The following is a 26,314-nucleotide window of genomic DNA, read 5'->3' on the forward strand; positions in this document are numbered from 1 at the left end:
GGTACCTCAGGCTGACAGTTACAGGTCAGTCTCAAGTACTAAAGGTTAATCTAAACCAGTAACTTTCTAATGTATTTATTCCTTTCAGCCATCTGCATTAAAAGGAACTGTAAAATTTGTTCTGAACAAGAGCTAAATGTTCAAATTCAGTATTCCAAGCATCAGTTTAGAACTCCTTCAAAGTTGGAATAGACAAGTTGAATTAGTGAAACTTCTTAAGGCAATGCAATTAAGGAGCTGACTTCCAGGGTACTGTAAAAAGGAACAAAAAAGCATCTTTAGTATCAACAGACTCAGGCTGAGCAACTTATGGGACAAACTTCTATTCACAATTTACTGAGTTAGCTGCAGTTTTACTTTTTTTTTACTGTGGGACAGCACTTGTGGAACAGGCCTGATGCAAGAACCTGCAGGAAGACTTAAGAACTTGCTCTCAGGAAGCTATAGTAAGAACATACGAGAAAATGTTTAGTGAGCTCTGAACTCTTAATGCCAACTGAACCATAAAACTGAATTATGGAAGACAATCAACAGCCACACTGATATGCAGAGTTGCTTCTGTTTAATGTCATTAGGTAACATCACTTGAGATACTACAGTTTATATAACAGTGTAACATCTTAAGTTTCTGCATTTCCAGTTTGAGACAAATACTTTAAATTCATAGCTTTTTTGCATTACAGAAAGTGCAAGAGGTTTATATACAAGACTATTACATGACTGACTGAATTAAGTACTAAAGCTGTGTTCAAGTTGACTTCCTTAGCTCTTCAGCAGCTGATTAGGCATTTGATTTAACAATACTGTTTCAAGTTTATACTTGGTATTATCAGAAAAACCTCCGACACACCAGCAATCCCCACTGGCCAAGAATGCAGCTTTTATGGTCAGTTATAGTCAACTGATCTAGAGATCTGTTAGTAAAGAGATTCCTTAGAAAAGGCAGTTTTCAAGAAATGGAAGACTACCACACATTAATGGCACAGAGGTGGTAGACCTGTTTACAAGGAATCTAGGCCTGTAATGAAGCCATGATTGTCTTTTGCTTTCTAACACACTGGAAACATGTGACACTGCACCATGTGACAACTGAAACTGAGCAACTTCAGGAACGTTCAGTGAGATATACGCAAGAAGCCAACTGCTTGTTCCATTTGTCTGCCAAGCCACATTCATAGAAAAGTAATCCTAGTGGATTTCCCTCTCTGAAAAAAAGATCCCCATATTAGCACCAAGAGAACAGTTTGCGTCTGTGACTACTTCAATGTTCTGCAAGAATTGTTTCAGCTTATCTGACCCTACAGTGTAGACCTCTAATACTCAGGACTTCCACAGTTCTGTTACAGACCCTATAGTTAGTCCCTTTATTAAACATTCATGGTAGAATGATAATTTTACCGTTAAATAGACAAATACTAGATTTATTACTTTTCCTTTCCATACAGTTTACATCTTTGGCTCAGAGACCAAGTCATATGACCAGTCACCAATTAGAGCTCAGTAGTATCCACTTAACTGGGTGCTGCTGTGTTAACAGGCAAATGACCTAGATTTAGTTGTGGAACTTCAGCTACTAATTCAATTCCCTTCTTCACTTCTTCCTCAGGTACATTCAGTTCCTGTATTTTAGGACAGTAAGTGCTATAGAAAGAAGAATTTCAGTGACCTTGTTCACAAGACCTGATGTTTCTAAGCTTTTCTGTGGAAAACTGCAAAGAACTAAAGTGAAATTAACATCCGCCAATTTGAATTTGGGTCTCCAAGTCAAACTCAAGTCCAACTCTCCATTTGCTTTCCCCTGAATTATCATCTTCACAGCATGTTGAGAGTTTGTGTTTCAATCCACCTGGAAGCATTTAGATTACAGACATTATGGAACAGCAGCAAGAGTGGCAGACAGCAAAGTGAAACGTAGAAAAATCATGTTGAGAAAAGATCCAGTTACTCCATTTGTCCTTTTCCGGTTATACCTAGTGTGATGAAAAAAACTTAGGGTTAGGATAGCTATAAGTTAGTTTTATTGTTTAAACTTACTTAGAGCAACAGGGAACAAACTTAAAACAATAAATAGCAACACTTGTATTCTAAGTCCTCCCCTCATACACTGTCTGGCTTCTAACAGAAATGTGGCAGAAAAATAGAATTGCTAGTTTCACAGTTCATGTTCTTTAGTCAACGGTACAAAAGTTAGAGTTACATTAGTTTCTAGTAACCAAAGCCCTCACAAGAGCCCTTACTCTGTTTTTACTCCAATTCACCCAGAGTACAAACCTGCGATTATTCAGGGGATTAAGCTTCAGAAATTTGTATGGGGTGCTGTGTTCTAACACTCCTAGAGATATCTGAAGGAATTTAGTCAGCCCCTCTGTGTTTTGCAGTACATAATTACTCATTAACTTTCCTCAAGGAAAATGTTGAGTTATGTTGTGGCCTTGAAACCTAAGCCTGTGAAAGAATAAATCTTTATTTCTAAGAAATTGAAGCTTGCTAGGCTTAGCTGGGATGCAGCTACGTACAAGTCTGTGTAGAGTGTTTCTAGCAGGTGTTCTAGAGGTTTTTTGTCATACTTCAGAGAAGCACTAGAGTTAAGCTAGAGTAGATTTGAGCCAGCTCTTTACCAGAGGTTTTATGAATCAATTTCAGAGAATGAAGTAGTTTGCCTTATTAGTGAAAGACTTACCTGATCTATACAAATGGGTTGCCAAAAGAATCACCAAAAGAATCAGAAGGTGGTTTCTGAGATTCTCTCTGGGGAAAAGGAGATCATGAACTGTTAGTGGGTTTCAAGGTTTCACCAGGTTTACTCTGCATGGCTTTATCAGCTAGCTCCTGCTCCAAACACTTCTGGATAGAATACTGCAGAGTCCCTGTTGAGTATACATTAACTGTACTGTGCTATCAAGAGAAAAGGGCTCTGAAGCAGTGTTAGCAGTTATCCTAGTCTAAATCAAGGTATCTTCCAGAAAGGCCACATGTGATGCCTGAACACTTATTTGGAGCTGAGCCAGTGTAGTTATGATGAGATTCATTTTAACCAGATGCTAAATGTCTTAAGACAGCATTCAGGAACAGACCCAGAGTTTTCACAAAGGGCTTGAAGTACTGTGTCCCAAAGGAAATGATGACTCTTCTTCTCCCAGGGAGTAATGAACATTGAAACCTCCCATCTGTTCAGCAGGGAAGCTGCACAGTCTGCACTGCTCAGTCTATTCCACAGAAAGATAAGTATAACCAAAGTGGAAGACTTCTGCAGCTACATGATTTTACAGTCTTTTGTAGAAGCTCCCAATACTGACAAAATTCCTGCTGGCGCTTGCAGTGGGGGGAACTGGTTAAGGACCCAAGCCAAATGGAATCATACTTTGCTGCCTTCTTGCACAAGTGCCCTATGTTAGATTAATTATTAGCCTCATACATACAAGAAATTTTGTTCCACAGCCTCTAAACCAGAACTAAGCCAATGGTCAAACACAGACACCCTTCTTAAAGGGAGAAAGACTGGTTCACAGAATCACAGAATCCCAAGGGTTGAAAGGGACCTCGAAAGACCATTTAGTCCAACCCCCCTGCAAGAGCAGGGTAACCTAGAGTACATCACACAGGAACTTTTTCAGGTGGGTCTTGTTTCCTTGTTTTTTGTTACTACTTACAGATGAGGTACTGAAAAGGTCCGTTTTAGCTTGACTTTCAAATAGGACATCAGTAGGCAGCACACTTTGTTGGGGAACAGGCTTTGGTGGTTCTAAGGAAAAGAGACATACTGCTGTAATCACTTAAAAGCTTTAACAAGTCCTCAGCTGTTTGAGCAACACCAGAGCTCATAGAGTCATAGAATAGTACACAAAAAAGTCCACATACAAGTTGTTCTGAGTCATCTCACAATTTTATCTCCTGCTTGTCCCTAATGACACTTAAGCTAGCTGAGACATTGGACTTCTAACACTGTACAGACCTATTTTTCCTCATTCTATTCAAATAGTTTAGGCACTAGGTGTCAGTGTTTGGTCACTGACATTGACCAATTCTGCAACATTATGAAGGGAGACAGCCCTTCAACCTGGTTTCAGTAATCACTGAATCAAATTTTTAGTTTTATAAAAAAAAAAAACCAAAAAACCCCAGTAATCAGTCATCCTAACCCATGAGCAGCTCTCCAAGGAAAAAAAAAAATATTTGCAGAGAGCTTGCTAGCTTCCATGTCATCATGATCTGTACTATCTTGAATGCCTACTTTGCTACTAAAATAATAGCTGAAAGCTCCAGAAGCACCTGGAAGGTTTTGCTGTTCTCCTCTTCTCGCTGGTACTGCAGGTGGCTTTGTCAGCTGGAAGTCTTTGAACATTTCCTTGATGTCCTTCATCTCTTTATCACCAAGAGGGTCCAGAGCAATAAAAGCATCACTTTCTTTCTTGGAAAGCTCCTTCTGAGGCGCAGTTCTAGGTGGTGGCTGAGGTGGGCTGGTGGTTGTTGTTGGCATGGAGGGCAGTACAGACTGGATCTGAGCAGGTAGTGTTGAAGATGGGAACACACTACTCTGGAAGGGATTTACAGGACTAGATTGCTTCACCCATGGATTGGATGGTATTTGTGCTGGCTGTGCCCAGAGACCAGAGGGCTGAGATGCTGCTGGAGCAAAAGGTGCAGGCTGACTCCAGCTTGGCACTGTTTGATTAGCAAAGGTAAATGGCTTAGTAAATCCTGTAGACTGAGCAGGCATCACAGACCCAGTAAAGACTGGGGCAGCCTGGGTGAAAGCAGTTGTCTGTGCATTCCATAGTGAAGTTATTGCCATGCCACCTGGGGAGGGAGGGTGAGATTGTTGTTATACAGCACTTTAGCTATCAGAAGACCTCAAGAAGGAGGGTATCAATTCCACTAAAGATACTAGCAAAACATTATTTCATGTACTGTTTATAAAACAGTGTTGGTTTACACTTAAAAAAATCAAGTAATTTGGGGAGGAGAGCAGGAGCTTAACATTTTTTACTTTGCTCCATTTCAGTCACCAAAGAACAGAATTGAGATTGATATAATAAAAGAAGGAACTTTTATTATATGGTCCCAGCACAGAAGTGACAGATGCATTTGCCAAATAATTACTTCTGTGCAAATGACTACGAAAACTCTGCAGCATCCCGAGTTGTGCCTGGCACACTTGAACCTTGTGTACCTGAAGCAGAAATCTATTATCAAAGTTAAAGCAAGAAATGCTGTTCTAGTTAAAGATGCAGAGTTTATGCCTCTATTTGCAGAACTTCATAGTTAAGGCAGACAACACACGGATTAAAGGCACCACACTACATATGAAGGAAAACTAGAACCCCTGTTTTCGTGTTGGCAAATATCTTAGATGGGAAAAAGACCTTCACTTGTGAACTAACCTCGACCAGCCAGTGGAGGTGCTGTGGTCTGACTTGATTTGAAGAGGTCCAGTGGCACAGGTCCTGTTTGTGCCACGGAGGTCAAGCTAAGGCTCTCTTTAGCTGGCACAAACAAGTTCGAACTAAATAAGTAATCTGATTCATTCTAGAAAGGAGAAAAAACCAAAAAAATATTAGTGAGATGGCATGGCAGAACACATGCTAAATGATCAAGACCCATCAGTCCAGAGCTACAGGCTTCTTTAACAGCTAGAGGAGAGATGGAGGTTTTGGTGTATCCTTTAGAGACCACATGTAAGAGTTTCAAACTACACTATCTTGTTCACACCTACTGAGATGTATGGCATTGAGTAGGTATAATATATAGTCGTTAAAAGTCAACAGCAGAATAAGATTTAAAGGGTCTGAATTATTTGCCATCATAATGAGTTTTCCTCTTATCCCCACCCTTCTAAATATTCCTGCTCAGCCTACAACAACCCCTGCAGTTGTGGCAAGTCTAGCAGCAGAGTTTTGCATCAGTTGAGTGCAAAACAAATGCAGCTGACCAGAAGCCACGCTAGGTCTTATCAAGCAAGTTGCTGAAATTGACTTCAGCAGGCAGGTGCTGTGAAACCATATAGATGTCTGCAAATTAATATTCATACCTCATTGTTATGATACACAGATTGATGGGCATACAGCTATCTTAACAGGTTTGGCATTTATATCAAGTATCAATGTATATAGCAGCATACTTACCTTTGCAGACCTTTACAGAAGAACGGCAGCATTAAGGAAGAGAGTATATAATTTAGTGATCATAGCTACTATGAAATATTCAGGAGTGTTAGAATGTACCATGGCTGCAGAGATGTTAGACTAAGCACAAGAGGTAGATAGGAAGTAGATGTGCTGTGAAGCTATTTAGCCAGTTACACAGTACAGGAAAAGAAAAGATTCCTTCACCCAGCTTCTGAGTAGCAGCATGCATATCACTATTAATTACTTGAACATTGTTCACCTTGACAGACCTCCTTCCTCTTCCTGGCTTGGTGCTTTGTGGTGGTGGGCTAATTGTTATGGGCTCATGTGACATAAATTGAATATTGCTTTCAGAATCCATCTTTACTCCATTCTGCAGAGATACTCCTTTGGAAGGGCCTTCCACAAACAGGTTTGACAGGGTTTTAAGAGCACCATTCTGTTCACTCTCTGGTACCCCATCTGGAGTTTTTGCTGCAGGTGACTTACTCTCAAGTGGCCACTGGTATGTTAGGGCTTCTTGTTTGCTAGTTCTATTAGAGATCTGGTCAAACTCTTTACCAAAGGAGTCAATATCACCACCTGAAGGATCATTACACACCGGTGTCAAGGTATTCAGACTTTCCTTCTTCTGATCAGATTTTAGAGAATCAAATGAAGGTGGTGCAGATTGGTCTGGCTGTGCAAAAGGATCATCACTGAAAGGGTCTGGATTAGGTGTAGGAAAAAAACTGAGATTGGTAGAGAAAGAATTCTCAGGCAAGAAGCGTGGCTGTGGCTTTGGTGGTGGAAGAGAGGTTGTGCTGCCATTCAAGAAGAGATCCTCTTTTGTAAAAGTCTGTTTGGGTTCAATTTCAGAATTTAGATCCACTAAAAGAATCTCTTTAGCTTCCTATTTGTCCAGAAAGAAAAACAGAGTTAGTTTTATGTAGGACTTGCTGCATAGTATACAAATTCAAGGAAAACAGCTGCAAAAAAGAAAGAACCAAGTATCCAATGCATTGCACTAATAAGTATTCAGTGTAACAGAGAAGTTGCACTAAAGTTTCATCTTCTAAGTAATTAAGGCAAACACTGCTGGCTGTCATCAGCTCACAGCTACATGTTTTTAACATGGAGGTTCTGAAAGTACCCGTTTTAGAAATCACTAGTTAAGTGTCAAATGCTTGTTCCATGGACAAGGGACTAATCAAGCACGAATTACACATAATTTTCACTGAAGACTCTTGTTTGAGTTCTAGTCCTTTGTTTTGACAAGCTGTGAAATGACACTACCTTAGTGTGATTCCAAGTTGCAATCTCAGCTTCAGAGTAAGATTGGAGAGCTGTTCGACAGTTTAAGATATTAACATGCCATCTCTCCCTCAAGCAGGCAATAGAAAGGTAAAGACTTGATCACTAGCTGGCTTGACAACACCAATTGTATCACACCTGATAGTGTCTTACAGTGTCAGAATAAACTGCTCATAGCTCAGTATGACCCCTGAAATCTTACAGGATTTATGCACATTTCTGTGGAGTTAAGCCACATCTTGAACTAGGGCTACTGACCTAGAATGGCCAGGAGTCAAGTCCAAGTGACTTAATTGGGTCTTACTTGGGCTCACTTGTCCATAAAGATGAGGAGGATATCTTTATTTGGGAGTGTAGTGACAGGATGAAGAGAAATGGTTTTAAAATGAGGGTAGATGTAAACTAGATATTAGGAACAAGTTCTTCACTGTGAGGCCCTGGCACAGGTTGCCCAGAGAAGCTGTGGCTGCCCCATCCCTGGCAGTGTGCCAAAGCCAGGCTGGATAGGGCTGAGAGCAACTTGGTCTATCAGAATGTGTCCCTGCTCCTGGGAGGAGGGTTGGAACTGGATGATATTTTGGTTTCCAGCCCAAATCCAATCAATTCTATGATTCTGTGACTAGCAATACAGTATTATCTCTGTCATGAAGTCTCAAGTGAACTCTGCGAGACAAAAATGGCATGAGCTATTAGTAAGTAGATACTATTATATCCCTGTTCCCAGGCTGAAAGTCAAAACAGAGCTGCACCAGCTACTAGGAAGGAGAAAAACTGACTGCTACTGCTAAACCCAGAAAACACAAGTGCACTGATAAGTAGACATAGGTCTCAGTCAAATCAGAAACCAAGATTAGCAAAATAATACCAGATCTTATTACTAGGACTGAGTTTGCTCTCAAAGCATAATTCAAGAAAGCTAAGCTAGATTCTACTTACTGTGGGACTGCTCATATCAGGAGGTGTTGACATATCCCCCAAATAAGTCCATCTGGTCAACTCCCTTGAAACCAGAAATATTGAAAGTATTGGTATCTGTTATAGTTCTTGCAAGAACAAGTCAAACATCATGCAGATCTACTGTAAACTCAGCTATAAATACTGCAGCTCCTACACAATATGGATACAGTCAATTATGAACTCCTTAGTGTCATCAACATGAAGTTCTAAAATTTAACCTACCAGTTTCATTTTGTCAGCTTGATCAGCAGGTGGTGCTTCGCCACCACTCTGTAACAAATGGATAACTGTGTCAGCAACAACTGGATTATCAAAATTTGCCTTAAGCAAGGGACTTGCGAGCTTCAAAGAGCAAAGGATGAAAAGGGGAAGTATAAGGGAGGTCACTACTCAGTATTAGTTCTATAGGCCCCTTTTACTCCCATTTAAATGAAAGTGTGCACATCACACTGCCTCCCTATTGCTGGCAGTGTAAAGAAAGTCAAAAAGCTAGTTGTGCTGCAGCAGTATACCTTAATAAGTGAGGTTAAGTTGGAGTGACTTACCTCAGTCTTATCTGCTTCCTCACTCTAAAGAGGAAAAGAAGGATTTTAGTACCCAGACATCATGTAGAATATCCAAAGCCTTTCACTTTGCAGAGCTTACCAGATCTCAGCGGTAATTAAACTGGTGATACAATTACTAAATTATAGCTTCAAGTGATCCTAGATTTAGACAGACTTCAGACTCAAGTCTAACAAGAGCCCAATAGCCAAGCCAAGGCAAAGCTGAAGCAAGCTTTATTTCTATGCAGACTAATGCACTTTTTCTAATTTTACTTGCCTTTTTCTTGTTTTCCTCTTGTTTCTTCTTCATATTATATATTAGTTGGAAAAGGTCCTTAAGATCAACAACTAGAGGCTCAGCCTGGAAAAGAATGTAGTTTTTAGACCATATACTGCTTCTCCAACAACTTCTAAAGCAAGCTGTGCAGCAGGCTGAACTTTTCTAAATTGTAAAATAATAGGAAAACAGGAGTTTAAATGACTGTCTAGTCTACATACAAGAGAGCTTATGCAGAATCTAAGCATAATAGATCACAACCAACTTAAAACTGATGTTAACTCCACAAGGAAAGTTGCTGTATGTATTTGTGCTATACCATGTTTTTGCAAAAAGTTACAGCACAAGATTTCACAAGTGCATGGCAATTTCTAACCTTATTTCCTTGGAAGTGCAAAGTTTATCCAAGCCTTTTGGTAGTCTCATGAAGAAAAGCATTTTGCATCCATTTTTACTACCTCCAACACTGAACCTGGGGAAAGCTTCTATAGTTAATGTATAGCTACATTATTTTAAACCGGATGCAAATAATAAATAAGGAAAACAAGTATAAGGTAAGATTATCATGACCTCAAACGCATAAAGCAGATACCAGCTTTAAGTGGTATTTGTATCACAATGACAATTTGGTGAGAGTTAGATTACAATTTAGCATGAATTAGGAAGACATTGCATTCCCTGCAAACACATTAACAAGAGTGTCTTGAGTCATTACTGAGGCAGTGGCAGGCTCAGCTATATTGATTTGGAACTTTTACTTGAGGAATATAGCAACTGTGTCAGTGCCTAGAGCAGGATAAGTACGCCCTACCAACCACCGCCATTGGCTGAAGCAGAGAATCTGGTGAACAGATCTCACTGTTTACGTCCAAGCATCACCCTTTATTAATTGACAGTTTTAGGCATGTTGAAATGGCTTTCCCGGCAGTTACAACTACCAACTTTGACAAACAGTACAGCTGCAGATGTCTAGAGCTGTAGAAGTCTTCACTTCCTAGCTAGACAAGTTTGTGTTAAAAACAACTAGCAGCAAGTCAAGAGCATCTACACCTTGGTTAAGCTTGTAGGCTGACAAGTAGCACCCCGTGGTGAAAAGCTCTGAGAACAGATTCAGCTCCAGAGAACACACAGAAAGCTTTTGTATTTAATCTGCATTTCCAGTGAAGCCGGTATTACACGGGACTCAAACTAATAAAAACAGGTTTAAGAGAAGGTGTTACATGCTCCAACAAGGAGGCCCTCGGTTCTGCCTGTAAAGGGTCTGAAGCTGCCAACAAGTTCTCCAGGAGGACAAGCAGTGATATCTGTGGAGACATTACCAGCTTTGAAGATGTGGCTCCCTGCCCATGGCAGGGTGGCTGAAACTAGATGATCTTAAGGTCCTTTCCAACTCTAGCTATTCTATGATTCTAAGTCATTATAGTGGCTATTATAAAGACATCATAAACCAAGCTAATAAATTATAAATATCTAACTTAGGTTCAGGTCATTAAGGAAGCTCTGTAATATTTAGCAGTAATTCCAAGTAGCTTGTTTCCAATACTGCTTATGTACAGATTCTCTTCAGAGAGACAAACCTTGCATATAGGATTTCTTCATAAGGAAGAACTTATCACAGAAGGATCAGAATGCCTTCCAGAAGCAAGTCCAGGAAGACCAGACCTACCATTCACTGGCCCCAGAAGCAGTGTTGCAGTTGAGTAAGTCTGTTTTCACTGCTGTGCAAGATAAAGCAGCATGTGAGCTAGACTAGTGGAGTTCTAACATACTTCCTGTTAATTCTGAGTGAATCTTCAGCTACTTGACCCAAGAAATAGCATTCTCATTGAGAATAACAGGACACTGTCCAGGAAAGCCTATCACAGTGGCTCATGTTCACCTCACTAATGACTGCATGGACAAATTAAGCAAGGTTAATTATAATAAGCAAGGCGACTTGATTTTTTTTTTTTCTTCTGGACCACTAAAAAACTGAACAAGATAGAAGTCATTGGTAATACACTCAATTCCTACTGCTCTCCTCCAGGAGGAGGGTCGATTCTTCTATGTTGGTATGCCCCTGTACCTTACAGGGCTACCAGCAAAGTACTACACTTTTCACACATTAAGTGTTCACATAATAGCAACACTTATAGCAAGTAGAAAAGGGTATCTGATTCATACCTGTTGAGCTGTTTTTATAGCAAAAAACTGGTGTTGGCCTTCTCCTCCACATATATAGCCAAAGGCACGATTGTCTGTCACATCCCGAGCAATAAAGGAGATTTTGTTTACTGGATGTTCATGCTCTATGACCTAGGATTGGGGGGGGGAAATGGTTTAAATTGCTAGGGACATAATAGCTGATTTTCTCTGTAATTAGAATGATTGAGATAGTTATAAGACTTCAATTCAAGACTCACTTATCAGACTTTGATTAACTACAATAAGATGTAGTTATCTTTCTGGCAGAAAGCATTACCAGCCATTTCACAAGCCACTTTTCACATGTGAAAAGGCAGACATGATGCCGTAAAGAATCTAGTTCAGATGGTCTAACTTCCAAGCACCTCACATGCTGTAAGAATCGCATTAAGAAAGTAAATAATATCTTACCCCAGTTTTCTCATCTATTATTTTGATACCAGAGAGGGAGATGTTCACCCAGATCTTCTGTTTGTGTTGACCCTGGGAACGGGCTGCTGCTGCCATTCCCTAGAAAGGATGAATATCAAACAATTGATGAGACATGTGTTAGACTGAGTTTAAGGCTGTTCCCTTACATTCCCCATGAGCCCAAGGCTGTGACCATACTAGTGCTAATCTAGTTATTCTTATGCAACTGCACAATTCAAGCAGCATTCATTTTGCAACATATGCCTGACTAGGTTTGAGGCAATACCTCAGAACTAGGCTGTGGTTCCCCTGTAAATGTTTTAGAGTTTTAAAACTTATCTTAGTTCACTAAACTGCTGCAGTAGCAGCACCTTTATGAGCTTTCTCAGCCCGATTTGAAGCTATGTGAGTGTTACGAACTTCACAAATAATTTTTTGTTGTTGCAATCTCATTTATTCTTTGTCTTATTTATATCTCTTGGTGTTGCTCTTGCCACAGGATGCCAGTTTGGGTTTTGAGGTCAATGTTAAATGGCACAGTTCCTCCCTCCCCGTCCAAACCCCAAGCTCATTGTGATCAAGTTCACACTATTAGCATCCATACTGGATGCCTACAGGAGAACCAAAGGAGCATTCCCAAGCTATTAGAGAAACCTTGTTCTTTGAGTAAGGGGTTACAGCCTCAGAGGTAGCATGCATTTAAGATATGCTATTTTACCGTGTTACCATTAAGCTGCATTGAGCTTGTGCCAAAGTAGTCATTTGATCTGCTTTCTGAAGGTTACCCAGAAAGTGTTCCTGACATGCCAGCTCAAGCCCTTACCTTCAGCTTCATCATTGAATCCTGACTCATTTTGTCTCCTCTTGCCTCTGGAACATCATCAACGCCAATCAGTTTAGCTTTGTATCTTACACCATCACCTTTGAATCTAGTCAAGAGAGATTCATCTGTCTTTTCTGACCCTGGAGACAGAGAAAAGTGTTGGTTTTTTTGTTTGCTTGTTTTGTGGGTTTTTGTTGTTGTTTTGGTTTTTTTTAAATAAAAAAATGTTTATGTTGGGCTTTGAGTTCTTAAACAAAAATCATCATGTAAGTACATATTAAAACTGTCCCTAAAGTATAGGTGACTAACAACCCTTAGTCCTTCCAGTACCATGTGTACGGCAAGATATTTATTCCTTTAAGGTCACTGTACTCTTGTAGAATCTGGCCTCAATTCAAGGTGTGGAGCCTGGTGCTTAATATTTGGGGACTTCAGAACAATTGTTTGCCACTTAAAAGACTGAAATATTTATAGGCAACAGCCAAATAGATACAAGTGCTAAGGAAAACACACCAAGCAGAAATGATACTTCCCATGACTATACATGATGTGCAATATGCCTTTCAAATGTTTGTACCTACTTATGTGCTAGTCAGATCTCTTTTTGGCATGCAAGAATCTCCTTGTTCCTGTGCTAGAACTCTTATCAGCACCATTATTTCTACAACACGTCCTGGTACCCCCATCCCAATAACAAATTAGGATTTAAGCTAATGTAGTATTTCAGTTGTTGCCATTACTTCTCAGAACTGCTTGTTTTTCTTCTCTGCATGCTCAACATACTTTGACTGTGTACCTCAGCATGTATTTCTCTATGAGGTAATTATATTTACATGAAAACAATTAATATGGATCTACAATAACACCCATGAAATGAGTTTTCTAGGTCCTATGGACAGGAGTCTGTATCTGTATCTAACACATCACTCCCTTTCTGGAAGGAAGTGAGTTCAGGTTCAGACTGACAGCTACCTGGATGGTTCTATGTCTGGTCACCTCCCTAGGAGGCTTTCACTTCTCTGGCCTTTTGGTGACTTCTTAGGCTCAGGAAATGAGTCATTTAACAAGAGGAACTGAGAGCTTTAGAACTTAGAGATGGAAAAAAAAAAAAAACCAAAAACAAAACAAAATCCTTTCAAGATAAATCCTACCTTTCATTTAGATTAATTTTACTAGATTATTTACTAACTCTCTCAGTCAGCTTGAAACTTTCAAGTTATTTAACTATGCTGTGAGAGTGATAATAGTTTTAGGCAAGTGAAAGATTAAGGATACTGACTGGAAGAGGTATTCAACAGGCAAGTATTTCTCACCTTTCTTTTTTTCCTTCTTTGAGGGTTGTGCTTTTGATGGAGTCTGCTGCTCAGGCTGGTTATTGGTAGTTGTAGTTTCAGCTTCAGTAGACATGATGAGAGGGTGGTCAGGTATTCTTGCTGTAGTTTAAAAAAAATTATAAAAAAAAAAAACAAAACAATTAGTAGTCAGACACAATATTTTACTTTGAGAAAGAAAATATTAAGCTTGTTAGTCCAGCTTTGTTCTGCTGGACACTGGAGCCTGCTAATGCCTGGAAGGTTCAGTAGTGATCATACAGGAAGTTCAACTCAATATCTACAGGCTACAGAGAACATGAAGTTATGTCCAGTAGGTGATGAACCCTCACCTCAGTAATACTTAATCAGTAGATCACACTGACCTACAACCACAGGCTGTACTTGCATCACTCTGTTTTAATCTGTCAACTTTTAGCTTTTTACCCTTTAAAGCTATTTATAGAACCCCAGATATTTTGCTCTATTCTCCTTCAGCACTGCCAGCTGCGTCTCTATTGTAGGATAGGAGAGATTTCAAGAAACACTTGCTATGATCTGTTTCAAACACCCATAAAGATGACATCAGAATACCCAAAAGAAGCCACTACATCTTATTCATGTTTCTATAACTAATGGAAATTTGAGGCTATACCACCCCCAGTGTAGTCTGAGGCTGCAGACAGACTGCTCCAGGAAAAAAAACCCAGCAACAAAACCAAAATCCAAACCCACCCAACAAAACAAAGCCCCAGAACAGAACCTGAAACCAAAACCCTGCATCATTGTCTTAAAAAAAACATAAATCTAACACTAATTTATTAGTGTTAAGAAAATCCCTGCAAGTAAACAGAAGCTATGGACTAGTATGACATTTAGTCAACTAGTCATAGTCAGGAGACCCTTTGGCCTCTGAGATACAATATCCTTAAAAGAAATAATAAATAAATCATGCAGTTCCTGTGTTTTGTTGCTACACAGCTGAAGCACTGATTCACATTTGCCAAAAAGAAGGACTCATGTTGCCTGTATGGAGTTATGAGGATCTATACCCAGCCATAAAGAACTGGACATTCACACTTCCTACAGAAACAGTTCTATGAATCTTCTGTTTGGGGTATTGCAGTGGCTTCAGTTAGTCCCTTTAATTTTAGGGTGACAAAGCCAAGATCTTGTTCAGGTTATTAATTAGCTGGGCTACCCTCTACTAGTAATTTCCCCTATATCCCAGCAAGCATCCAGAGATCAAACCACCCCTTTTACTCAGCACACTATTTGAGACACACTGTGTACACACATACAAGTGCTGAAGCATTGCACATCCTCTCGCATTAGAATCTTGTCATTCCCAATTGCATATCCCTCATTTGCCTTAGTTACAGCTAATGATTTATCCATTACTTGGACGTTACTTTCAGGGTTGTGTTCTCACTCCCGCCTTCCCCTCTTTCCCCCAATTCATTACTAAGTCAATAGCTACAGACTGACTAATCCAGCTTGGCCTTAAGAGCAATGGATGTCAATGCTTAACTGAATCTTTAAATAGGAAGAACAAAAATTCCTAAGTCTCCAGGAGAGAATCTCACCCTGAAGACCTCCATTTCCATTTAGCCAGGAGGGAGGCCTTCAGGGAACTAGCTGTTAATAAATGCAAAGTCAGATCTAGCCACTTACCAGATGGTTTGTCAATTACATTTAGCATTGCTCAAGCAAATCAGAGGCAAAAGTGCTCATCTGGCAAACTTGCAGGACCACAGATAGGGAACATAGTGTTGCTGGGAAAATTTAAAGTGGTTCTGAGTAGCACTGGATGTTAGGGGAAGAGTTGAAATAAAAAGTCATGGTTAATACCAAACATTACCACTGGAAGGACAGCTTGTATGCCCATTCTGATACAGAAGCAAGGGGAAAACTATTACAGCCAATAGGAATTTTTACAGGATAACTGCATCATGGCTAAAAAGGAATGTGCCAATTGAAAGCCACACATTAAGCAGATAAAATTAAGCCAAACAAATTATACTCTAAAGCTAGACTAGTTTGCTTGATGATATAGCTTTGGGTAGAGATAGTCTCTAAGAATAATGACCTTCTCCCTAGATTTGTCAAGTTCTTCAGAAACAGAGAGGAAGGAAAGACAAAGTGAGATTGAATCATTAGTTAACCAGCCACCCCCCAACTGGAAGTTTACTGTTCAGAGAACAGAATGAAATGGTCTGGAGAAGAACAGAGCTACCACATGCTCTCTACAAGCTGAGTCACAGCTTTAGGACATTCGGCTCAGCTCCATGCTGGAAAGAAGAAATAATTATCTCAAGGCACTCTGTCCTGCCTATCAACAGTCCTGCTTCCTCAGTTTAGTTGGTAGAGCTATACTTAGCTTTGATGTTATGCACCCACAGTAAGTATCTCATTCTGAAGTAAAACTAAGAGGCAGTAACAAGCAAATAACCTAGGGAGAAGCAAATGCGCACAAGCAAGACCCCACTTTGACAACTGTCACATGTTAGAAATCCAGATGGGCAGTTGCCATCTTTAAACTTCAGTCATCCCTCCATTATTGCCATCTGCCTCCATTCAGTGGAGGCGAGGCCACTTTTTTTTTGTATAGAGACAGACGGCACAAGATCCCAAGGTGGAGAAGGATGGGCAGGGATACACACAAGACTAGCTTAACCCTTGCAAATACCCCATTTTACTGTGGACAAGCTCATTCTCAGTGTTAGTAATGCAATTGAGAAGGTCAGCAAGAGCTTTCCGGCCAGTTTACATGACATACTCTCCTAACCAAGGTCTGGCACAGCTCATTTCACTTTCTGAGTTCCCAGTACATGACAGCTGTCATACCTTTGGAGGACTGAATGTCTAAGAATCACATTTCTGAAGCAAGAGAATTGGTGAAAATAAAAATACAAGATTAGACAAACCCTGCCTTAATACAGGTTCATATTTTAAACAACTTCTTGACATCTTAGTTAAGTCACAAGACTAGTATAAAATTTCTTAGGCTTTGCCTTAAAATCTCATTGGAGTGGGGAGCAACATTAAGTAGCTGGAGCTAGCAGTAATTTAGTCTGCTTGTGGTAAAAGAGTCTCAGCCACAACTGAACTTGTATATTCTATACCTTAGAAGCAAGTTAAAGCTATGCAAGGTCTTTGTCACACTTAAGTCTGGCTTCCCTTTGTGGAAAGTGCTGGTGTGCTCTACATGCAAGTAACTAAAATTAAGTTAAAAAACTTCTGTTTGTAGTTCTTGCTCTTGCTTGGAAGTTTCCTTTCACACTACTCAGTCCTTTAATATTTCCTTATTCAAACTGCAAGTGTAAGGCAACAAGAGACCAGAACTGTTCTAGTGTGCTTGAATTCTGAGTTCATCTGAAAAGAGTCAGCCAACAGCATGACAGGGTTAGAGATGCATATGCTTTCATGCAAGGACACTCATGGCTACAGTTACACTGGCATGGAGAAGAACAAGATCATTTCCACAGCAGCTGTGTCAGTAGACTGTTAGTGATGGCTTTTGAATCTTCACACAGGTAAGAATGTTGCTATCACCACAACTTAGATACTTACTACCCAACTGTATGGCTCATTTTAACTACAACACTAAATGCACTACTTCAAAAGTCTTAGACTGCAGAAACACCCCAAGCTCTTGTCTGTACCAGTAGATACACACACATTTTGTTCATGCAAGTCTCAATTTATTCCAGAAAGGGCTTGTTAAGAGACTATTTATAATGTCTTCCTCCTCTCCTACACGGCTATCCTGTGAATAGCAAACACTGATCACTTATCAGGGAAACACCATTCCAGGATCTCAACACATAGGCCTCAACACACAAGCATGTTGCCTACTCTCTCAAGTTGGGCAACTCTCCATTCAAGCTCATCTCAAGCTCCCTGCATTTACCCTGGGAAATCTGGTCTGAAGACTTGGGGCATACTGTGCTTTTGGTTTCTTCTCTGAACTTCTTACGAGGAAAGCTGTTGGTAGTGACAAGGCATCCTTGAAATACCTGTTTCTTAGCAAGACTTGAAGCACATGCCAAATAGTTTTGTTGAGCAACATTCAGTTTCCCTTGAGGAGATGCTTTCACAATTATCCCTTACTCAAACAGGGGGTGGCAACATGGTAGCTACCCTTAATGATCATATTTTTGTCCTGTGCATACAGGCTCAAGAATCTTCATTATTGCTGTAGTCCATCATGGCATTTAAAGGTTGAACAATAACCATCACCCAACAACAGGCTTCTTCCCCTCAGCAGACAAGGATAAAAGCCTCAATGTTGATGAAAGCTTGTCTGAAAAGAGGTTAGGGACACTGAAAAAGTCAGAGGCAGGGCAGATAAACTAAACGTCTGCTCAGCACACTTAATACTTTGTCCTTTTCAAAGCCTGTGCTCCTTCTCCGTCCCTTGATACTGCAAGTACGTGATTCAGCTTAAATAGTTATTACATGTAAATATTAACCTCAAATTAGCACATGAAAGACCAGGAAAGGACAAGGGAAGCTTTTACTGCCAGGTGCAATATACCCTGTTAGGATGAGTTTGTAACCGGAAGCAATAGTTCAAGTGCTAGACATGCTTCCAAGGCAGGTTGTTCCCTCCCCCATGCTTTCTTGGGTTAGTCAAGTTCTTCTGGTTAGAAGGTTGTATCAGGACCTGCACAATAGATCCTTAGAAATAACTCCAGCTTTCAAGTTCTTGACAGAACAGCTGTTTTCAGAAGGGTGGTAAACTAGCTATCCACTTGGGCAAATCAGTTTTGCAAGCTGAGGGAACAGGCTGAAGGTTAATCAGCAGTATGTACAACGACTAGCAAGAATCAAAGTTGTAAAGGCAGGTACACTTACCAGTAAAGGACTATCTTGACTAGCAGCATTCTACCCACACTGGAAGCATAAATATGCATTTGTGTGAGCCCCTGTATGACTGACTTAACATTTACATTTAACAAACCCTTATGTGCATAACTATCACATTTTCTGCCTAGTTCCTGCTGCAATGGTGTCCCAAGTAGCCTTGAGAAGCACTAGGCATGCATTAATAAATAAGAAGCATGAATGTGCTATTCAGGCTTCTGACTTTTAACAGTTATTCATGCTGAGGAGTCAAAATATCCTAAATTCCTGATATACTTAGATTATCCACAAGATATTTCTTCCTTATAAATGAGCCAGAGTTCAGTTGTCTGTTCTAGCTATTGATCAGGAGAGTATCACCTGCCTACTCATAGGATAAAAAATATCAAGCCATGCACTTGCAGTACATACAACTCAATACTCAATCTTCAGTCAATATTACTTGTCAGTAGTCACTGGGTATAACAAACAACCTGGAAGCAAAGCAGTTGTTAATCAAGGCAGCTAGCATTTACTCAGATACAAACTAGCTCGAACTGACAACAGCTCAAACACTTAATTTCCAACTGTACTTCTCCTTCCTGCCTAGAGGAATTGCTTCTGATTTGCTAGTTAGTATAGCAAAGGACTCTTGCCAATAACCATGCTTTTCACCCTTTTGCTCAGAGCAGGAACTTGACACATATTGAAGCTGTTATCATAGGTTATTTCAGCTGCATGCTGTTAACTGTCCAGTGCTGGCAGAATTATCCCTTTTTACAGTTTGTGTGTGTGTCCAAGCTGTACTGAGAGATTGCATATGTTCTGCATAGCCTATGCTGAACTGTAAGTGTTCTCTACCTGTTCACAAATACATCTGTATGAGCAACAGAATTTTGCTATATTGTTCCTGTGTTCACCCAACCTAAAACTATGTAGTCATTGACATAGTGTCAAGTACTGCAGTTTGTTTACCCAGTCTGATAATGCCAGAAGCAGCCAAAAACCTGTTCTTAAACATTCATGTCAGCAGTTTTTGAAGAACCCTCCATCTAGCACACAGCTATTGTGCCTTGTTACATAAACTGTTGTAGCAGTCATTATCACAACAACCACTCCATACTGTCTCTTCTAACACATGGAAGTTATGACCATGATGTGTTACCAGAGTTTTGTTTGCACCTTATGAGGTCAGGCCCTTCTACAGCATTTTCAGTCCTCAGGTATTGTGAAACATACTGCATAATACTTGTGCCCTCAAAATTGGTCATTACCAAGGGCCCCAGCTCTCACTTGTATATGAAGCAAGAACGGCAATGAATAATTTTATAAGACAAATCTAAAAAGGTGGTACAGAAAATTCTATACCAGAAGTCAAAAAAAAAAAAATTAAACATGATTTTCAGAGCTCCACTGCAGCTCCTTCAGTAACTGCCCAGCTAAACAGCTGCTCAGATTACACAGATGACTATTCTGCAGTAAGCTTCTCTATTTGAAGTTGTCCTGGGGTAAAGTCTCATCTATAGGCATTTTAGCCATATGACAGGTGTATAAGAACCCTCCTAAGAGGAGATTTGCTGTTGGGTGACACATCAGCATTAACACATACACTTTGCTGGAAGAGCTAGTTCCTAGTTGATGTTGTCATGAAGCCTCCTGACTGTCAAGGTGAAGGTCTATTATACTATCTCAGGCCTACTTGTTCTGTTAAAGAGATAATCTTCATGAAGTATTTCACCCCTCATCTTACAGCTTAAGGATGCAACATAGACAGAACAGCATCCTAGGCCAACAATCTGTTCTCAACTGGCCCTATGATATCTGAGCTTTGAGATTCAAGGTATCATGCCCCTGCTATGAAGCTTTATTAGGAAAATAAAATTAAAACAAAAGCTAATCCCACAAATAGTTGGGAGTAACAGTCTACAAGGAATTTCAGCTGAGACATTTCATCCTCAAATACTCCATAGCATATGCAAGGAACATCCTTTCAGAAGGGAAATTGGAATGAATTTTCTATGCTCCCACCAACCAGGGCTGACAGGAGGTGGATGGGAGAAGATACTTTGTTCAGCACTCAGCTGCCCAGCTTGTATAAACAAGTTATTCCTGTTGAAACTGGTACCTCTTTTTTGTTGACCAGGCCTGCCACTATGCTTCATCCAGCTTCTTTATAACCTTGAGACCCATGAACCTAGATATGGCCTCAAAATCAGGTTTCTAAAGACAGTTCGTTTTGTCAGTTATGCTTCTTAGACATCTTCTAAAACAACCTCCAAGTTGTATTTCTGTGGAGTCTACACTGAGGTACAGGAGTAGCAGCTTACTCCTGGTTGAGTTTCACAGCAGCTCATTAAGACCACTCAGAATTCCCTCTCCTTCCCAGTAGATTGAGTCTTTATTCTACCAGTAATCCCTCAGTGTACAAGATCTATGTTTCTCTTAAAAATCCTTGCAGATTACAAGTTACCTTCATGCTATCTTTTCATCATTTCACAGAATCTAGGCAGCAGGCAGGACATGCATTATCTGTCCTGTTTCCAGAACAAGCTGGCCTTCTCTGGATGTGGAATTTATTGCCTCATTGCCTAAGAAAATTCATGATTCTGTAGTGCTCACATATCAATAGCCTTGCAGAATAAAGTCCACAAACATTCCCAAGAACTGGCTTAACCCAGCAGGTCACACAACTGCCTAGCAGTGTAAAGCTTACCAGTCCTTGATTCACCTTTCCTGAAAAGGGCTGGTATCTGGACAGGATGGTTAGTACAAAAAGTATACCCTGAGATATGAAATAAATGAAAGTGCATCATGTGCTATAATCATTAAGCAATATTGCCAAACCTACAGATTTTTTTTTCTCTCCTTTTGATGCTCTTCTCTCCTGGTAAGCAAAGGCCTTAAGAAATATACCTGTAGCAGCTACTGGTCTGCAGTGTCCAATAACAGGATTATGCACCTTGACAAGTAACACTCTTCTCAATGAGAAAGTGATGGTATACTGCAGATGTATAGAGATACTTAGAAATGCAGCAGAAGGCACATGTCAGAATGGATAACCATCTCTACCTTCACAAAAGGAAACTGATGCCAGATTTTTGGCATTTGGCCCATCTTTGCAACTGGTAGTGCTGAGTACAGCCTCTGGTTCACAGCCAATAATTTTGTTTGAAGTAAGAACACAAGAAATGAGAAGTATCATAAGTTACAGGACTATAAGAGTAGTACTCATCATTCTCCCAGTCTCCTATCTACAGTGAAAAGAACACAAGAGCCTGTTAGATTCCCCACAGCAGAGCCATATCTTCATTTAAGACTTGGAGAATCTGTCATTCACCACTTTCCCTTACAGTTAGAGTCATGAGGTTTGCTTGTTAAGCTTCTGTTCTTGTCATCCACCTGACATACATTTAGCACTTACATCCTCCTTACCATTTCTGCTTGGTTATTCTCCTCCTCCAAATGCAACTCTAGTGAATTACTACTAATAGAAATTTATGCTTTATACTTGGCATATCCTCAGATCAGTCAGGGAATGTTGAAAACCCAATTATACATCAAGAACCATTAATGCTGGATGCAACTGCAGTGATTCTTTGATCAGACATAGTGGATGACTCCCTCAGTCAACCCCCTTCTCCACTGAGAAGCTTTGCTTTGGATTCTGATTCACCTAATTTGCCACCTCACCCATCTCCTGGAAAGTCCTAATGGAGGCTATCAGAAACAAGGACATGCTTTTGAAATACATATGTTTTGAATGTACCAGTGCCTAGTAAGTCTTCACAGCCAGCTAGAATATATAGCTTCATAGTTACTTCTCACTAACTGAATCTGCATCTCTATTTTGCCTTTCTACACAGGTGTTCCACACAGGTGTTCCCATCCCTCAGCACACCTATGCCCATTCCACAACATACAATAGGCAAATTAAAGCCTACATGCTCTCAGATTAAATATGGGCAGTCTTGTTTATGGAAGCTGCAGAAGACTTACAAAAAACCCAAACAATTTAAGGTTATAAAATGCCTTCAATAAGCAGAGATTAAAACAATCCTCCTGCACCCCCCTCCCCTGAAAAAGGAAAATAAATTAAAACCCAAGTTAATCCTACTTTAACAGGGATTTGTGTGTTTCCTTAGTAAGTTCTGGAGTAAACAGCCACAGTTTATCTGAGAGTTAAAAGCTTTACTACAGAGAGCCCAGCTATATTGGCAACACCTGCATTTATCTTAGTACTCAGAGCACAGGCAATATCCCAACCTAAGTGTCATCATATGATGATCATCAGACATTCAAGTCCCACCAACTGAGAAGTCAGTTTTTCTGACAATGTAAAAGACTCTTTCCAGTTAACCCCCAGACACCTTTAACTATACTCATTTACCATAGACAGAAATAGTCCCCCGAGATTCACAAGCAGACAGAGGGGTGCCCAGCAAGGACGCTTTCTCCCAAAAAAAGAGAAAAAAAAAACCCAAACCAATCAAAACCCCACAAAACAACACACCACACCTAATGCACAGCATCCAAACCCTTTCCTTCCTTCTGCTGCTACAGACATTATTTTGTATCAGTTATTTATGTGAATCGTAGTATTTACATACTTATTTTATTCCCCCTAATCCCCTTCTCTCCACACACAAAACCGAAAATAAACATGGTTATTCTGCTCAGCGCTTACACCCCCGGGGCCGCTGGCCCTGTCACATCGCGGAGCGGGATGCGGGCAGCTTCCCCCCCGCGGTAGCCGGGACGCGCTCACGCCTCCGGGACAGGGCAACGCCGAACCCTCCAACCCCTACCCCGAAACCCCAGTGCTGGGCCGGGGCAGCCCCAAGCGCTGCCGACCTCGCGGGGGAAGGAAGCGCAACCCGGCCGGCGGCTTTCTCCCGCGGCCGACAAGAGCGGCCGAGCCGGGCCGGCCGAGCCTCCGAGCGGCTGGAGCACCCCCTCCCCAGAACCACTTCTTCGCTGGCCCCCACTACAGGCACTCACTGTCCCGCGCTCAGGGAAAGGGTCTCCCCCAGTGACAGCTTCTTCTTCTGCCTGCCCCCCCCCCCCCCCACCCCCGTAGGGTTTCACCCGAGCGCTGCTCGCCGAGCTACTTACAAGCTAGATCTGTGCCTCTCCGTGCATGATCCGACGACTGCAGCCAGCAGCCTGGCTAAGCTAGGGGCCCCGGTTAAATATTCAGTTGTACCCTCGCCTTCAGATTAGTTAGCCACTCACAGCGAGAGATATGGTTCTAATCAGATGCTGGCAGCTGAGGACTACTCAGGAATGTGCTATGATGTTTTTGCTGCTTGGTCTTGGCTACTCCCCCTCAACGTGCTGGTGCTCACAGCCTTAACCCCTGACGTGCCGCTCCCGGCCCCTGCGGAGGGAACGGGTGGGCGCTGGGGCCCGGCAGACACACCCCGCCCTGGGATGGGGGTCCAATCCCCACGGGGGACACGCTGGAGGGGAGTGCGGTGGGGGCCTGGGCAGGGGGACGTGTGGAGCCCGCTGTTTGCAGGACGCAGGTATCAGTGCATCTTAGTTCACGCTGCTTAGGCAGTGAGGAGCCAAACTCCAAATCATCAGCAAACCAGAAACCCGCAAACCAGAAACCCGCAAACCAGAAACCCACAAAACTCACCACCAAAACCAAAATACACTCTACCCCACCAGCCCCCTCCCCAGATCTGTAGCTAGCTGAACCAATATTGGGTCAGTGCAACTGAGTCCCTGGGTCACATCCAGACGTGACTTTTGTACTTCCCACTCATCTTTGTTCAAACAGCTATCATGTTTTGTTTCCCAGTGCAATAGAACTGTTTTCCAACTTGTATGAAAGAGCCTCTGATAAAAAATCACATTTTTGTCCTTGCAGCAAAGCATTTTTTTTTTCCTCAAGGCTGTAAACTCAGACTAACATTTATTTTCTCAAAACAGTGCAAATATTTCAGTTCAGATCTGTGATCTTGCCCTCTACAGCAATGCCCAATTTAAAAAGAGGAAAAAAGAGCAACACTTTTCTTACAGTTTTAATATATTTGATACATAGCTATAAGTGTTTTGGAAGAGGGAAATATTTAATACAAAATTATTTTACCACTGGGGAGGTCAGGGTTCAAAATTGGTGGATACATTTGGTCATCATCCATACCCAAAACTATGAAATAATAATATACATTCATCAGTATGGTGTTATACACTTGTTTAATGAATAGCAAAAGTGGTACAAGTCCAGGTCTGTGCCTGAGCTAAAAGACAATAGCTGCATCTCACTTGCCCAGAAGTGCTAATTTTAACTGAAAAGCACAGGAGGAATGGATGTATTTTCATACACTAGCTTAGTGTTCACAGAAGGAAGTGCATGCCACATAAGTAAGGAGGCATTTGCTACAATTAACAGGTTGCTGGCTGCTCACATGTCAGTATTTGCAGGATTAGGTCTGAATTCCTTGGGACACTATTGTATTCATGTTTAACAATGTTGGTTTTGTACAGCTTGCACTGCACTGTACATTGTTTTGAACACCTTGTGCTAGACATCTTTCAGCAGGACTGGAGCTTCTCAGTCCTGGGGCAGTAAGTATTTTAAAGAATAATACCTTGCTCAGCATGCTTTTTGGGAGTTACACAAACTGGCTAACATGAAGGATGACATTGTACCTAGTTTAAACATGGTGCAGTAACAAAGCAGCTTCTATAAGGCATAAGCAAGATTACTGTTAGTCCTTTGCCCAACACAAAAACCCAAGCACATTTTATTGAAATAGCTTGAGTAGTGGCACTACTGCTTACAAATATACTATTTGTTCTATTTGGAAGAGCTGAAAATGCTTTCCATTTGGGAAAAGAAAGCAGTTTGAGAGCTCTTTTGAGGTGCAATGTGTCTAGTACAGAAATGGCAAGATGTCTTTCACTATCTAGCAGCACTTGGGACATCACTAATAATGTCACAGAAAAACATTTTTACTGATAAATGGTTAATAACTAACTGAAAAAAATATACACTTTTCTTGGAGAATGAAAAAAATGCTTCGATCCTTGAAGGACTGCACTATCTATTTTGTAATTCAACTTAGAGCAGCTCCCCAGATGTCCTGCATTGTTGAGCTAAATGCTAAAATTCAGAGCTGTTACATTGAACACATGTAATAGGATTGCCTTCAGGACGTAGGAGGAATCCAGGCAGAAAACCCCACAGGAATTCAGTTATTTCATCTATACTCACTGTAGGACTTAAAGGGCATGGCTTACACTTTATGAAAAGCAAAAAGATTTTTATTTCTCTGCAGCAAAAAAGGATTTGAATGGACAATGGCTGTTATGACTTTAAGCCTGACTATTGAAAAATTACATAAGATAGACGGTGCTATGTTTTCCAGGATGATGACTATTTCTCTCGTATCTGTTGTGTCTGATCTTAGGTTCAGACTGTCTACTCAAGGCTATTTTGTTTTCAGTTAACTGCTTGTTGTACAGAATGGTATCAGCCTCAGCATTTTCTGAACTCAAACAATTTTTCAGAAGGCCTGAAATTATCTTGA

At 40.8% G+C, this 26,314-nt stretch overlaps 1 protein-coding gene across 1 annotated transcript; it reads right to left on the bottom strand.

Moving 5' to 3' along the window:
* Positions 1-545: 545 nt before the first annotated feature.
* On the bottom strand, positions 546-24,065 carry DAB2 (DAB adaptor protein 2). The gene is given in 16 exon segments (XM_005152106.3): positions 546-1,970; positions 2,681-2,748; positions 3,651-3,742; positions 4,270-4,797; positions 5,382-5,526; positions 6,385-7,017; positions 8,355-8,393; positions 8,395-8,418; positions 8,598-8,645; positions 8,921-8,944; positions 9,198-9,281; positions 11,361-11,492; positions 11,793-11,891; positions 12,616-12,755; positions 13,929-14,048; positions 23,886-24,065. Coding segments are annotated over 14 exon segments (2,145 nt in total). The 5' UTR covers positions 14,023-14,048; positions 23,886-24,065; the 3' UTR covers positions 546-1,970; positions 2,681-2,685.
* Between the last annotated feature and the right edge of the window lie 2,249 nt (positions 24,066-26,314).

Source organism: Melopsittacus undulatus, chromosome Z (genome assembly GCF_012275295.1).
Source record: "Melopsittacus undulatus isolate bMelUnd1 chromosome Z, bMelUnd1.mat.Z, whole genome shotgun sequence".
In the NCBI taxonomy this organism is placed as follows: Eukaryota; Metazoa; Chordata; class Aves; order Psittaciformes; family Psittaculidae; genus Melopsittacus; species Melopsittacus undulatus.